Genomic DNA, 14,739 nt, shown 5'->3' on the forward strand with positions numbered 1-14,739 from the left:
TCAACTCTGGCCCCCGTGGCTCTAGCACTCCAGCACGTAATGTCTCGGTGCCTCTGTTTCCTCGTCTCTCCAACATGGAAAGGGAAGGACCGACTTCCCCATTCACACCAGGGACTGGAAGTTTCCGTAGGAAGGCTCTGCCTAGCACGGCCCACAGTTAGCAAGGACGAGTCTGTCATAGGCTTCCACGGAGGTCCCAAAGATGCTGAACCTGGCCTGCACATGTATTTTGTGTGGCTAAGTCTTTTTTTTTTTTTTTAAATTGGCCGTGCCACATGCGGCATGCAGGGTCTTAGTTCTCCGACCAGAGATCGAACCCGTGCCCCCTGCAGTGGAAGCGTGGAGTCTTAACCACTGGACCGCTAAGGAAGTCCTGCTAAGTATTTTTAAATGATTCGAGCCACGTTTAAGAATTGGTAGATTTCTGGGACTTCCATGTATTTCTGGGCAAACCCTGTATTCTCAACAAGGCAGTGAGTGTCTGATGCGCCCCCGGAGGGGGCCCACACCTCCCACTGCCTCCCCAGGGCTCCTACTGTCTCCTGGGCCCCGAGGCAGGACACCAGTCACCACTGACGGTGGCGCTGGCCTGGCTGTTGTTCCCAAGTGCAGCCTGCTTCTCCGGGTCCATCCCTGTCTGGGTCTTGTGGGCCCATCCTGGTTGGTGCCTCACCGTGTTCTATGAGGCTTCAGAGCCGAGCCGCCCTCATGTGTCCTGGGCCCTCACCTGTCCTGGGGTACCGGTAGGAGTCCGTCTTCCTCTCCTCTAGTGCGGGAGAGGGCACGTGAATGATCTCCACCTCGGACTCGTCCACTTCCTCATACAGGATCCGCAGCGTCTTGCAGCCTTCTGAACCTGGGAGGGGGCAGGGCAGCTGCTGAGGGTGCCGGGTGTCCCCTCTGCCGCCCCGCACCCCCCAGCCAACACGGGGACTCTGCTCTACCATGGCAGGGCCCAGACAAGAATGGTCCCTGGGGCCGGAAACCCAGCTCTGCCGTGTACTAGGCCTGAAGCCAGTCACGTGTCCTCCTGGGGCCTCGATTTCCTTCCCTGTAAAACCAGAGCAAGAACGGCGCTCTTCCCAGCACGGGAAGGCAAGGGAGATGGCCACGTGGGGACTTACGGGCTGAACCACACGCCCACCCAATTCCTACATTCAAGTCTCAACCCCTGGACCTCAGATTGGGACCGTATTTGGAGATCGGGGTCTTTAAAGAGGTGATTCGGTTAAAATGCAGCCCTGAGGGTGGCCCTGATACAGTATGACTGCTGTTGCTATAGAAAGAGGTTAGGACACAGACACGCAGAGGGGAGACCACGTGAGGACGGGGGGAGACGGCAGCCGTCTGTAAGCTGAGGAGAGAGGCCTCGGAAAAAGCCAAACCTGCCGACACCTCCATCTCAGACGTCCAGCCTCCAGGCTGTGACGTCTGAGCTGCCCCATCTGTGGGACGTGGTCACGGCTGCCCGAGCAGACTAACACTTGGGGCAGGGCTCAAGAAGGGGTACAGTGAAAGCTGTCATGAGAAGTAAGTGAATCACCGGGAGCTGACAGCCTAGCAAGGGGCGTGAGCACTGGCAATGCCAACATCAAGGGGACGGAGCCCACGGCTGTTCCCTTCTCAGCTGCCGAGAAGGGTCCCCATCTGCTTCCTGTACCCTCGCCTGACTCACTAGGACGAACCAATGACATCCGCTGACCTCGGCCAAGCCCACCCTGCCTTCAGGTCTCCACACCTGCTCTATGGGGCGCTGGCAGCCACAGGGCTGAGGCAGTGGAAGTGCTGCAGCTCAGACTCAGTGATAAGGGCTCCTATGTCTGTCCACTGGGCATGGGTTGTTCCGGGGCCCTGAGTTTCCTGGCCAGGAAAGACCCTCTTGGGTTGCTATGGTCATGTAGCTCCACGGGTGCATGCCATGAGTGGGGCTACAGCAAACGGGGTAAACGTCCCTTGGCCTCAGCATTCAGGGGCTCTATCTGAGGGGTTCTGAGCTGTTAAGAATAGTAGAGTGAGTATCTTGATGTCACTGAGACCAGTGGATGGCAACCAGGGGCCATTCTGTGTCCCCAGGGGCCATGTGGCAATGTCTGGGGACATTTGTGGCTGTCACAACTCAGGTGACAGGTGACACACTGAGTCACCACGGCCCCTCACAGAGAATGACCCAACCTCCGTGGCCACAGGGCCGAGGGGGAGAGACCTCACTTTATAGCCCGGAAGTCGAAGGGTGGATGGTCACCTGCTTCAGGCACGCAGAGTCACAAGCTGAGTGACCTGACCCAGGACCCTGACTCCTGACCTGGAGCCCTTTTCCCCAGAGACACGGACCACGGGCACACACAGCACTGCGGTGGTGAAAGACCCCGGCCCAGACGAAGGGGGAGCGCGTGCGGCGTCCTCCCCAGGAACGTGCCGATCCCGGCCCCGTCTCGGCAGCACCAGCAGCCCTTAGGCGCCTGACGCTGGCAAGTCATCCTTTACCTGGGCGCTGGCTAGCATGTTTGGCGCTGGTTTCTCTCCGTTGCACGGTTTTCATGCCTAGCTTCTATTCATGGTAGGACCATGATGTTTTCTTTTCAAATTGATTTAAGGAGAAGACACGCTGAAGTAAAGGCAGGGGTGACTAGCAGATGAGGTGGCACTCGGCTGAGGCGGTGGATGGCCAGTGCCTGGTCCCCAGCATCCTGGCTTGCGTGGCCACTCGCCCACGGACGCACACAGAGGCGCTAAGGCCAGGGAGGACTTTATGCGCAGCGGAGGCCTGGCCCACTCCTGCTCGAGCAGCAGAGGGTGTGATGGTACTCACGCACCCCAAGAAACGACTCTCCCCGCGCTCAGGAAACAGACTTTGGTCCACTGAACAGGGGAGATAAGACACCCTCACCTCACGCACAGCACAGAAAAACAGATACAAAGTGGCCTGCTGATCTGGCTTCTTTCTAACTTGTTGGCAAAACCCGTCAAGATTTAAGATGCATGTAGCTTCAATTCATCTCTCTTACAGCTGGGAATTTTCTCTAAGGCAGGATTTTCAATACTTGGCGCTGCAGACATTAGGGCCGGGCCATTCTCTGCGGGGGGCCACCCTGGGGTGGGGTGTGGAGCAGCACCCCTGCCCCCACCCCCTCGATACTGGGAGCACCCCCAGTCGTGACAACCACAGATGTCCCCAGACACAGCCCAGTGTCCCCTGCGCGTGGGGGGCAGGGCAGACCACCCCTGGCTGAGGACCATTAACATACTCCTAGGAGGTCACGAGGATAAATGTAGGAAGATTTTGCTGCAGTATTGTTTACAACACCAAAGCAAAACCAAAACCGGAAACTGGCAACAGCCAAAGTGCCCATCAGTGTGGACTTCTTAACTAAACTGTGGTATATCCACGCCCCCAGGACATCCACAGTTAAAGGATTCTCTGGGTGCTGACTGCAATGGACTGAATGTCTGTGTCTCCACAAATTTCAAATGTTAGACCCTACCCCCCAGTGTGATGTATTGGGAGGTGATTAGGTCACGAGGGTGGAGCCCTCATGAAGGGGATCAGTGCCCCTATAAAAAGGAACCCCAGGGCTTCCCTGGTGGCGCAGTGGTTGAGAGTCTGCCTGCCGATGCAGGGGACACGGGTTCGTGCCCCGGGCCGGGAAGATCCCACATGCCGCAGAGCGGCTGGGCCCGTGAGCCATGGCCGCTGAGCCTGTGCGTCCGGAGCCTGTGCTCCGCAACGGGAGAGGCCACAGCAGTGAGAGGACCGCATACCACAAAAAAAAAAAAAAAAAAAAGGAACCCCAGAGAGCTCCCTGACCCTTCACCATGTGAGGACAGGGTGATATGACAGCATCCATGAACAAGGAAGAGGCCCTCACCAGACACCGAATCTGCCTTGGACTTGGACTCCCAGCCCTTGCAACAGTGAGAAATAAATGCTGGCTGTTTATAAGCCGCCCTGGCTGTGGTAGTATCACAGCAGCCTCAAAGGACTGAGACACGGATGTTGATGGGAAGGTTGCTGAGGTTTATCTTAAATGAAAAGAGCAAAGAGCAGACCAGCATGTACACTGTGCTTCTGCTAACAGAAGAAGTGTTTGCAGAAGTGTTTCTAAAAATGGAAAGGCGCTTACCCTCCCAGGAGGCTGTGGGACACCACCAGTAGCCAGTGAAGCGGTCAAATTCTTCCTGGATGACGAAGGTGGCTACACCCGCAGATCTGGGGTCGTCAAGGACACTGGACAAGCCTGGATGGGGAGGGGGCCGGGCGAGAGATGAGGAGTCTGGTTTAGAGCAGGGCCTCTCCCCTGGCACGGCTGACATCAGGGCCGGACCGTTCTCTGTGGGGGCATCCTGGGTGCTGTGGGGTGTGCAGCAGTCTCCCTGGCCGCACCCACTCGATGCCAGGAGCATCCTCACCTCGCTGTGACAGCTGAAAATGTCTCAGCACATGGCCAGTACCCCAGTCGCCCCTGGCTGAGAAGCTCAGGTTTAGTGAGAGGGCACCAGGGCCTTGGGGCAGGACAGGAGGCAGGGATCAGGGTCAGAGGCCACAACCCATGCAGTCCCGCAGATATATCTGCACAGGATTGATGCCACTGTCGGCAAGCAGGGGCCTGAGGGGAAGGCCGGGTCTGGTGAGTTCTGGGCTGGAAGCATGGCATGGGGACAGGAGAGCGGAGGCAGGAGGGGCTGAGGGAAGCAGAGGCGCACAAGTGTCCGGCATGGAGGCCAGGCCCCAGTGGCCGGGGCGATTCACGCGGAGGAAGACCCTGAGCCAGGCAGCTGGACTCTTTGTGGGGCCAGAGGGGGAGCCATGGGAGGGGGGCCGTGGGATCACGGTCTGGGAAGGCGCCTGGTGGTCCGGCGGGGAGCACAGTGACAGGGGTGGGAGTCTTTCTAGAAGCTGGACTGGTGGCTGTGATGACAGACCACACCAGGGGTGCCGGTTCCCATCTGCCCCGCCCTCCTCCCGCCGCCCTCCACCCGGCCTCACCCTTGTGGCAGAAGGTCAGCCGCTGCTCCTCGCCCGTCTCGATGTTGGCCACCCACAGGTCACTGTTGTTGATGAAGGAGAAGAAGGTGGGGTCGGCGGGGCAGATCTTGGGGTCCATCCGGGGTCCGGAACACTGGGTCTTGATTTCCAGGGGCTTCATGGGGGACACCTGGGGACACACAGAGACCCAGCTCAGGGGGTCAGAAGGCCGCCACCTGCCCCGCCTCCCCCCACCAGAGAGCGGGGCTCACCATGAAGCCGTTCTTGCCGCCGTCCCGGCAGTGAAAGAGGCTGTTGCTGGCCTGGAAGAGGAAGAGGCCGCTCTCGCCGTGGAAGTCGTAGGAGGTGATGCCGAAGACACCCAGGCGCTTCCGCTCCCGCAGGAGTTCCTCTTCCCGGGAGTAGACCCCGTGGTGCGGCGTGGCCTGGGGACACATTGGGCGGGGCCGGGGGGTGGGGCGGAACACCGGCATCAGCAGCTGGAGGCTCCAGCACCCTGGCCACAGAGCGGCACAGACGGGCAGGGCTGCGGGGCTCACCTGTAGTTGCAACCTCCTCACCCCCCAACAAATCGCTCTAGGACACACGAGGCCCTCCTCCGCCCCCAGGGCCACCCTACACCCTACAGACCCCCGCCCTCCCTCCCTGGTCACAGCCTCTTCCTGCGAGAGCATTCGAGCTGAAGCCACCCACCACCAGCCGTTCATGCTCTTGGCATGGGTAGGGGTGGGGCAGATTCCACACCTGACCACCCTAACGCCTGACCTTGGGCAGGGCGGGCAGGTAAACTATGGTGGACACCATGCAGCTGCCCCAAGAAGAATTCTGAAGATGATGTGGAAATTCAGAGGAACGTTAAAGGGAAGAAATACATTTTTATTTTTTTAATTTATTAATTTTTTTTTTTTTTTTTTTTTGGCTGTGCTGCGTGGCATGCATGGTCTTAGTCCTCCGACCAGGGATCGAACCTGCGCCCCCTGCAGCAGAAGCGCGGAGTCCTAACCACTGGACCGCCAGGGAATTCCCAGAAATGCATTTTTAAAGAGCAGAATCCAAAGCACAATGAGCCCCACGCTGCGAGGAAAGCCATGTGAATAGGAGTTGGTCAGCCCGGGACAGGGGACAGGCAAGAGAGAGGGGCTGCACGGGTTCCCTTCCCTGCGTACTGTCATATTTTACTTTTGATCAAAAATAAATCAACATACACCAGCGCACAAAGCACTCTCACCGCTCACCGGCTGTCTGCCCCTCTGGAAGCGAGGTGCCTTTGGGCGACATCCATTATTAGCTAAATTTCTATAAAAGGGTCTCGGCCCAAGTTACTTGCACGTCGTTGGTGAGGCATTTAAGAGGAAGACGTGCTTCTGACGGGAGCTGTCGCCGCAAGCTACACGCTGGGGCTTGGGTGTGCACCAAAGGGAGGGGGCGGGCGTGGCACAGGTGTACAGGGCCAGGCGCTCCTCTCTGAGGGGCTACCGTTAAGCGGGGGATGGGCCAGGACCCCCTCAGGAGGGGTGGGGTGGGTGCAGGGCCCAAGGAAGCTGAGTGAGGCCGAAGAAGGGGCTGCCGTGCGCCCACCTGCCTTGCCCACCAGGAGGGCCCGACTCCCACGGCTCACCTGAAAGTGATCCAGCATCTGCCTCCAAGACAGGAGCAGCAGCGCTTCCTTCCGGACCTTCCTGGGGATCTCGGAGTAGAGGAGGGAGTTCTCTCGGCTGCCATAGGGCATCCCTTGGGAGGAAGAGAGGAAAACCAGAATGGGCGCCCTTGCCAGGGTCGGGGCGAGGGACTCGGGCGGGACCGGCCTTGGGCCCTGACTCCCCATGGCTGGGCCCGGCTGGTTCCTCCTGCTTCTACAGCACCCTGACGGCACACCCCTCCCCAGAGAAGCCACGGACCCTGGGTTACACCCGCCAGCAGGAGCAGCAGGCAATTCCACCTGAGATGTTAGTGCTGAATATCTTAGCCTCAGTTACTGAAGAAATAGCGCACAATGGGGCTTCCCTGGTGGCCCAGTGGGTAAGACTCCATGCTCCCAATGCAGGGGGCCCGGGTTGGATCCCTGCTTGGGGAACTAGATCCCATATGCATGCCACTACTCAGAAGTCCGCATGCCGCAACTAAGACCTGGCGCAGCCAAAATAAATAAATGAATAAATAAATAAATAAAAAGAAACAGCACACAAGAGGATGAAAAACGGGGGGGTTGGTCAGTGATTCCCAACTCTCCACAGGTTGGGCTCTGGTCCAGGAATTAATCAAGGATCAGAGAACGGGCAAAGCTCCAGAAGGACTGGGAAATGTGTATCCAATCCAGCCTCTCCCATTCGGTGCTGCGGACACCGGGACTGGTCTTCCTCTGGGGGGCCGTCCCAGGCACTGGGGGGTGTGGAGCAGCCTCCCTGCCCCCACCCACTGGATGCCAAGAGCACCCCCAGTGTGACAACCACAGATGTCCCCAGACACTGCTGAGCATCATCCCCTGGGGCAGGAGCACCCCGACTGAGAACCACTGAACTAATGTAACCTTATCTGTAAAATACAGTAGCTGCCTGGTGAGACCTCTGTGTGAACTAAGTGAGATAAGAGGTAAAAAGCACTCAGCACAAACAGCGGCAAATAAAACAAGGATGTATCTTCTAAGCAGGTTTCTTTCGGCCACGCCACACCCTGTGTGGGATCCTAGTTTCCCGACCAGGGATCAAATCCATGTCCCCTGCAGTGGAAGCACGAAGTCCTAACCACTGTCCAGAAGTGCCTCTGCCTCGATGGATGACGGTACTATGGCTGTTAACAAAGTTAATGGCGGGAGCAGAATGGTTCTCGGGAAGCTTCGGGTTCCCCACTCTCTGGGCAACAAGGTGAGGGACTGGGGCAGAGCCCCCCGGCAGCAGGCGGGATGCTCTGCGGTGGCCCAGGAATGCGCTGTGGCCAACAGCGGGTCACAGAAAGCAGGCGTCCCGCTTTGACCCCTCTCAATCCCAAACTTCTCCAGGAGGAAGGCTCGGTTTGGTGCTGGCCTCTCTTCCTCATAGGCGCTCTCACTTCTTTTTTTTTTTTTTTTGCAGTACGCAGGCCTTTCACTGTTGTGGCTTCTCCCATTGCGGAGCACAGGCTCCGGACACGCAGGCTCAGCGGCCACGGCTCACGGGCCCAGCCGCTCCGCGGCATGTGGGATCCTCCCGGACCGGGGCACGAACCCATGTCCCCTGCATCGGCAGGCAGACTCTCAACCACTGCGCCACCAGGGGAGCCCCAGCGCTCTCACTTCTAAGAGCGGGAGAACAGGCGGGCCGCCCCCCAAGCTTGACACCTCCAGAGCTAGATAGAGCTTCATAAATAATACCTATTCCACCACAGTAACTCTTATGGGTAGCTTCTCAATATGGCAAGTGACTCGCGTCTTCCACTCATGACAAAGTTTCCTCATGAAGTATAGTTAGTAAAAAAAGAGTGAAAACGCAAAGCTACAAGTGGGAAGCATTCACAATTCGACTTCTAAGGACTCTCTAAGCTGTCACAGCCGGAATCATTCCCAGCTAGAGGCACGGATGTGACGCCGCCCATCTGAGTTGCCGACGCGGCCATCTTCCGAAGTTCACAAGACAAGTTGGGACGAGAATCATGCAGTGCATGATTCCATTTCTTTTTTTTTTTTGGCCACACGGCTTGTGGGATCTTAGTTCCCAGACCAGGGATGGAACCGCACCCCCTGCAGTGGAAGCACGGAGTCTTAAGCACTGGACCACCAGGGAAGTCCCTGTGATTCCATTTCTGTGGAACGTCCAGAACAGGCAAATCCAGAGACAGGAAGCAAGTCAGTGGGTCGCTACGGGCTGGGGGAGGGGGATAGGGAGTGACTGCTAATGGGCACAGGGTTGCTTTCTGGGGTGATGGAATGTTCTGGAATTTGACTGCGGATGGTTGCACAATACTGTGACTGTACCCAAAACCACCAAGCTCTCCACCTTTAAGAGAGGGAATTTTATGGGATGTGAATTACATCTCAATTTAAAAAAAAGCAAACACCACGCAGCGTGGTGGCTGGGAGGGCCAGCGTGGAAAGCTGGGAGGGAGCAGGTGGCCACTCTCGGCCGAGCGCTGTGGGCTCTGGACAGCCCCTGTCCGCAGGCTCTCTGGGAGCCGGAGCCTTCCAAACAGGAAATCAACGGTGCAGCCTTGCCAAGGACATCAGAGCTGCCTCCCCCCGCCAACAATTCATAAGCAGTGACACGGAGCAGCCCATCCCGGCACATTCCCTGGAGGAGCTGCCCTCGGCAGGCACCTGTGCCGGTGTGCTCGGCAAGGGTCTGGGACGGCTGACCACGGCCGCTGACTTCTGCTGTCACGGTCCCCCCGTGCCTCCTCTTACCAGCTCTACTCCATCTCTGGGGACAGCACTCCACCCCAAAGCCCACCAGCACGGCAGGTGGCCCAGGCCTGGGCAAACACCACGTGGCCTGGATGAGGGGTCACGTGGGGCGTGTGACCCTGGACCTGGACACAGGACACGAGGGACCCCCTAAGGGACCCCCAGTGCTGTCTGGGGCCCCGTGCCCTCCTCCACCGAATGCAGGACACCCGTTTGCAGGGGGGAGGAGCCGACCTGCTAGGAGCAGTTGAGCCCTGGAACCATCTTCCGGGGACATGCCCAAGCAGCAGGCACGTTCCCTTTTCCTGTTCCATCCCATGTGCACTGGGCTCCCAATGAGCCTTCCCAGAGGACGGTGACTGGCAAGCCTGGGGCCCGCCCAGGAGGCAGGGGTCCCAGGGGAGCAGGGGGCGGGCTGGGCATCGCCCCTAGAGGTCCTTTCTGTTCAATCCATAAATGCTTCTGGCTGCCAGCATTCCCCCGGCACCAGGCTAGTGCAGACAGGTTATAAATACATGGGGGTTCTGGGGAGACCTGCCCCAGGAACTTGGACATGGAGTGAGGTCAAGGGTACCCCAAGGGTGTTGAGTGATGCAGACTGGATCAGCTCAAGGGTGAGCAACGTCACCCCAAGAGAAGTAGGATGGCTTTGGGCTGTTCTAGGCACTTTTTGGAGCCGCAGTGGGTCCACAGTCCTTGTCTGGAGCTGCCCCCTACAAGAGTGGGCTCTCAGCACATGCTATAGACGGCAGGGACCGCCCGCCCCAGGCGAAGGATGACTGGATGAGTGGATGTCTGAGCCAATCATACTCGCTGTCCCAGAAATTCAGAGAAAGCTGGTCCATTTCTGCTGGTGGCTGGAACCAGACGTGCAATCCCGGGAGTGTGGCAGTGGAAGGTAGGTGGGCAGTGAGGGTGGATCCACGGAGAGAAACATACGAGGGCAGATGCCTGGACTCCATATGGTTGGGCTTCTCAGTGCTGGTCATGAGGCTGGGGGGTTCCCTGACACACCCGTGTCCTTACTATGAGGGGCCCTTGGTGGCTCAAAGTAGCTCGGAGCATTTCTGTCCCTTTCGGCAGCTCTGTGGTTGGCTTAACAACGGCTACGCTCGTGTCCTAATCCCTGGAAACTGTATGTTACCTTCCTGGCAAAAGGGCCTTTGCAGACGGGATAACGTTAAAGACCTCTAGCTGGGAAGATTAGTCTGGATTATCTCAGTGGGCCCTAAATGTAATCTCGTGCCTTATCAGAGGGAGACAGAGAGATTACAGACACACAGGAGAGGAGAAGGCGATGCAGTGACGCAGCCACAAGCCAAGGAATGCCGGTGGCCGCCAGAAGCCTCAAGAGGCAAAGAATGGATTCTCCCCTAGAGCCTCCGGAAGAAGACTGGCCCTGCGGACACCTTGACTGGCCCAGAGAAACTGATTTCAGGCTTCTGGCTTCCGGAACTGAGAGACAATACGTTTCTGTTGTTTTAAACCACTGAGTTGGTGGGCATTTGTTTCAGTAGCAGCCCCAGGAAACCCATGTAAGTACCGTGACCAGGACGGCACCTTGAACTTGAGAGAGTGAGAGGCCCAACAGAGACTGCGTTGGGAGAAAGGGATTGGGGGCCACAGAACCACAGGAAAAAAAAAGAGAGAGGCAACAGCTCACCACTGTCCCAGAGCCTTGGCCACTTTCGGTCCTAACAGCCAACTCTCCCTTGGGTAAATGAAACTTGAAGCATGCCCTAATCTCTCCTAGGCTAGAGTTGGCAAACATTTTTCTGCAAGGGGCCAGAGACAGTAAGTATTTTTGGCTTTGCGGACCATATGACCTCTGTTGCAATTACGCTCGAAAGCAGCCATAGACGGTCTGTAAACCAGTGGGCATGGCTGTGCACCGGCCAAACTAGATTTCTAAAAACAGACAGCCGTCGCTTGCCGACCCTTCTAGACCATTCCCCTCTCTGCCTCTGCTTGCCAAACTGCCATCTGGTTTCCACATGGGCCTCTAGGAGGAGAGACAGCATGGACTCATGGACTGTGGGAAAGGGAGAGCCGTCTGGCGTCCATCTCAGTCACTCTCACGGTCCTCGGCGTGGGGTCAGCCTCAGGCAGGGGATGACCTTCACTCATTCATTCACTCCATCACTCGCTTCCAATACTGACTGAGGGCTGACTGGGGGCAGGCTGAGGATACACAGAGAAAGCGCTGGCCTCAAATGTCCAGTGCTGAGGTTAAAAACCTGCTCTGGACCAACAATAACGTGTCAGGCTACTTACAAAGGGACATGCTTGGCACTGTTCCTTTCTGCCCTGGAAGACCTTTAAGCGAAATTCATTTGCTCAACAGATATTTGCTGTCCCCCTACCAGGAGCCAGGCCCTGGCCCAGCTGCTGAGGCCACAGGTGCACACGAGGCCTCATCTGTGCCCCAAAGGCCGGCAGGGAACACAAACACATAAATAATTGCCAATGACGTAGAAAGTGCTGCTCTCAAGGCACATACCAGGAGGCAGACGTGATTAGCCATTAACGTGCTTAGCCGCCAGGGATCTTGGGCAGGGAGAACAAACCCCAACTGTCAGCCCACGAGGCACACGGTTATGCCACCGTGGCACCTTTCCTTGAGCCTCAGGTTCCTTCTTAACGCGCTGCTAGCCGGCAAGCATCTACTTGAGTTACTTTCAACTCCCACTGAGGGGAAGTCAAGTTGTTCACTAGCCAGGCCCAGCCCAGCCCAGGTGGCGGGGAAGTGACTCAGGGGGCGGGCCCCGCTGACGAGGGCTGGAAACAATCTCAGGGCCTCAGACCCACAGGCCAGGCCCGAACCACGGTGCTGCTGTAACACAGATGGAGCAGGACTGCCTTCCGCTCTTGTCACATACACATCTGAGCCCCGTGGGGGACCCTTGCCCCAGACTTTCACTGTAAACAGATGTCATCCACGGGTGGCATCACAACATGGGCAGCACTACGTCATTCATGGGACAGTTTGCCCAGGGCCAGGCCCTTTATTGGGACCTTCTAACTAATTGGACTGGCCAACATCTGGAGACTAGAGGACTTAGTGACGGCTGTCCCAGAAATGCTGCCCGGCTCGAGGGCAGCCGTGGGGGTCCGAGGGGAGCCCGGGGGCTTACCCAGGTAGTAGAGGCGGTGGGAGTGGGGGCCCGACTCGTCTGTCTTCTGCACAAACTGGAAGTCATGTGGAGCTTTGTTGACGATGAGGCCCGAGTTCTTGCGGCTGCCATGGATGATGCTCCGGAGCCCGTCCCACGAGTGCTTCTGCACCTGGAAGCGGGAGGCTGGGTCCTCCATCTCGACTGCGTCGCCCCGGTCGGATGTCGGCGCCCCAGTGGCCATCCTCTCCGCCCCCTCGGAATTCAGCGAGAAGCTACGAGGAGAGAGGGACGGGTGGGAAGACAATGAGAAGGGGGGGGGGGGGAGCGGTACCTAGGTTCCACTTACAAGCTGCCTCCCATCAGACTCTCCAACTCCCCTGGCAGGGCCCCAGCCCCGTGCAACCTTCCCTGCCCCGCCTAAGTATTTCTCAAATCGTTCCTCTTCTCTCCATCCACGAATCCTGAGATCCAGGCCACCATCACCTCTCAGCTGAATGACCGCAACCGTCTCTCAGCTTGACTGCACATGCACTGCAAATCTGACACCCTGACTTAGAACCCTTCCTTGTTTTTCCACACCCTCCAGGGTTAAAAACCAGCGCTCACCACGACCTTCGATGGTTTCTGCCCTCTGACCTCTGCCAGGCCCTCACACCTCACCCACCTTCATTACTAGGCCTCGGGCAAACTGGCCTTCTCTCAGCTGCCCAAACAGGCCAGACTGCTTCCTGCCCCAGGGCCTTTGCATGTGCTATCCTTTCTGCCTGGAACACTTTTTTCCCTCTTTCTACTGGACTAACTTCTAATCAGATCTCAGCTTAAGTACCTGTCGGGTCCTCAGATGAACATCTGTACCAAAACCTGTCTCTCCGTTCACCTTTCACCTGCCACCTGGTTGCCCTGCCCTCCGAGCATTCGTCACAGTGGCTGTTCACGGGTCCCCTTTCTGTCTCCCCGGCGTCTGTCCCATTCACAGCAGCGTCTCAGCACCTCACACGGCCCCGGCACACAGGAGGCATTCCTCGGAGAGCCACAGAGATCATGGTCTCCCCTACAGCCCGCTGGGAGACACAGTCGCTCCCGCACCAAGAACTGAGCGTTAAGCAGTGGGTCTGCAAACCTCCTCACCCGTGCTGTCAGCTTGCTGGCCAGCGGGGGAACCTCTTGTGCCTCACCAGAGGTGCTCAGAGGCCCAGGCAGATATTCGCTGGACATCGGGGGAGCTCCACATGAGAGGATGGATGTGCAACCCTCCCCCAGAGGCCATCCCACTCTCTCCGCCCCCTCCAGGGGCAGCGGCTGCTGTGCAACGGCTCCCCCTACCCCCACCCCCACTGCTCAGCACACTTCTTGACTGAACAGGGCTGGCCAGACAAATATTTGTTTTAGGGAAATCTAAACATGGCCACGGTGACCCGGTTCTGGAAGAGCCAGGGTCGTCTAGCGAGGCCAGCCAATGTGGGTGGGCCGGGCTCGATTTCCTGCAAGGGCACCGAATGGCTGAAGGCCTCGCCAGACGCTGGGATTCCTCATCCTCTGGGATTAGCGGCTTTGCAGGCACAAGTCTGTGTTCCCTTGCAGGAGGGGACGGCTTTAGAGAAGTCATGGACAGAGCTGGTGCCCCCCCTTCCAGTGGGAGGCTTAAGACTCCCAGAAGGCTTTGCCCCTTGCCAATACGAGACCCTGAAGTGACCACCACAGGACAAAGGACCCCTGCCCGCTCTGAGAGGCAAGGGGAGAAAGAGACACGAGGCGGTTCCCACGGTTCCTGAGCACCCACTGCGGGCTGATTATCAGAGTGCCCTTTCCAACCGCGCCCCCTGCTCAGTCCTCCCTGACCCAGCCGGGCTGGGGAAGAGCGGTGGCGGGGCAACAAGCTGGCATGTCCTGTCCCCCAGACACTTCAGCTCCTCCCACGGCAGCTTTGAAGACACGGACCGCAGGCCATCAGAGCCTTCGGGGCCCTCGGGTCAAATAAAGCAAACCCTGGAAGGACGGAAGCCTTGCCGAGGGGCACGTGTGGCCCGTCCCAGCCTGCCGCAGAGCTGCGGTTCACCTCGAGGGCGGAAGGGGCCACAGGCGGTGCTGGGCAGGGGCTGGGCCAGGACCGGCTGAGCGCTGCAGAGCCCTCACGGCCCCAAGTGCTGCTGGCACCAAGCCCAGAAAACCAAGGCAGGGGATGTCCTCTAACCCGCCGAGCCCCCCCACCGACTCGGCTGCCACAATTCAAGCCCCGCTCACGGCAAAAGAACAGACCGTGGCCTCCA

The 14,739-nt window shown here is 58.2% G+C and overlaps 1 protein-coding gene across 7 annotated transcripts in view; it reads right to left on the reverse strand.

Annotated features, from left to right (window-relative positions):
* Nucleotides 1-14,739, reverse strand: part of DPP9 (dipeptidyl peptidase 9) — a 41,207-nt gene that overhangs the window by 20,840 nt on the left and 5,628 nt on the right. For 5 of the 7 annotated variants that reach the window (XR_003792618.1, XR_003792617.1, XM_029216250.1 and 2 more), the window contains 6 exons: nt 12,491-12,744; nt 6,603-6,715; nt 5,236-5,409; nt 4,985-5,153; nt 4,122-4,235; nt 728-856 (listed from right to left, as the gene is read on the reverse strand). Coding sequence is in view for 5 of the 7 variants with exons in the window: in XM_029216250.1 (XP_029072083.1) it covers nt 728-856; nt 4,122-4,235; nt 4,985-5,153; nt 5,236-5,409; nt 6,603-6,715; nt 12,491-12,744 (953 nt within the window). In the remaining 2 variants the exon portion in view is untranslated. The other 2 variants (XM_029216252.1, XM_029216251.1) reach the window with 2 other exon arrangements.

The sequence above is a fragment of the Monodon monoceros genome, unplaced genomic scaffold (assembly GCF_005190385.1).
Source record: "Monodon monoceros isolate NGI ecotype Baffin Bay Population unplaced genomic scaffold, NGI_Narwhal_1 Super_Scaffold_12, whole genome shotgun sequence".
NCBI lineage: Eukaryota > Metazoa > Chordata > Mammalia > Artiodactyla > Monodontidae > Monodon > Monodon monoceros.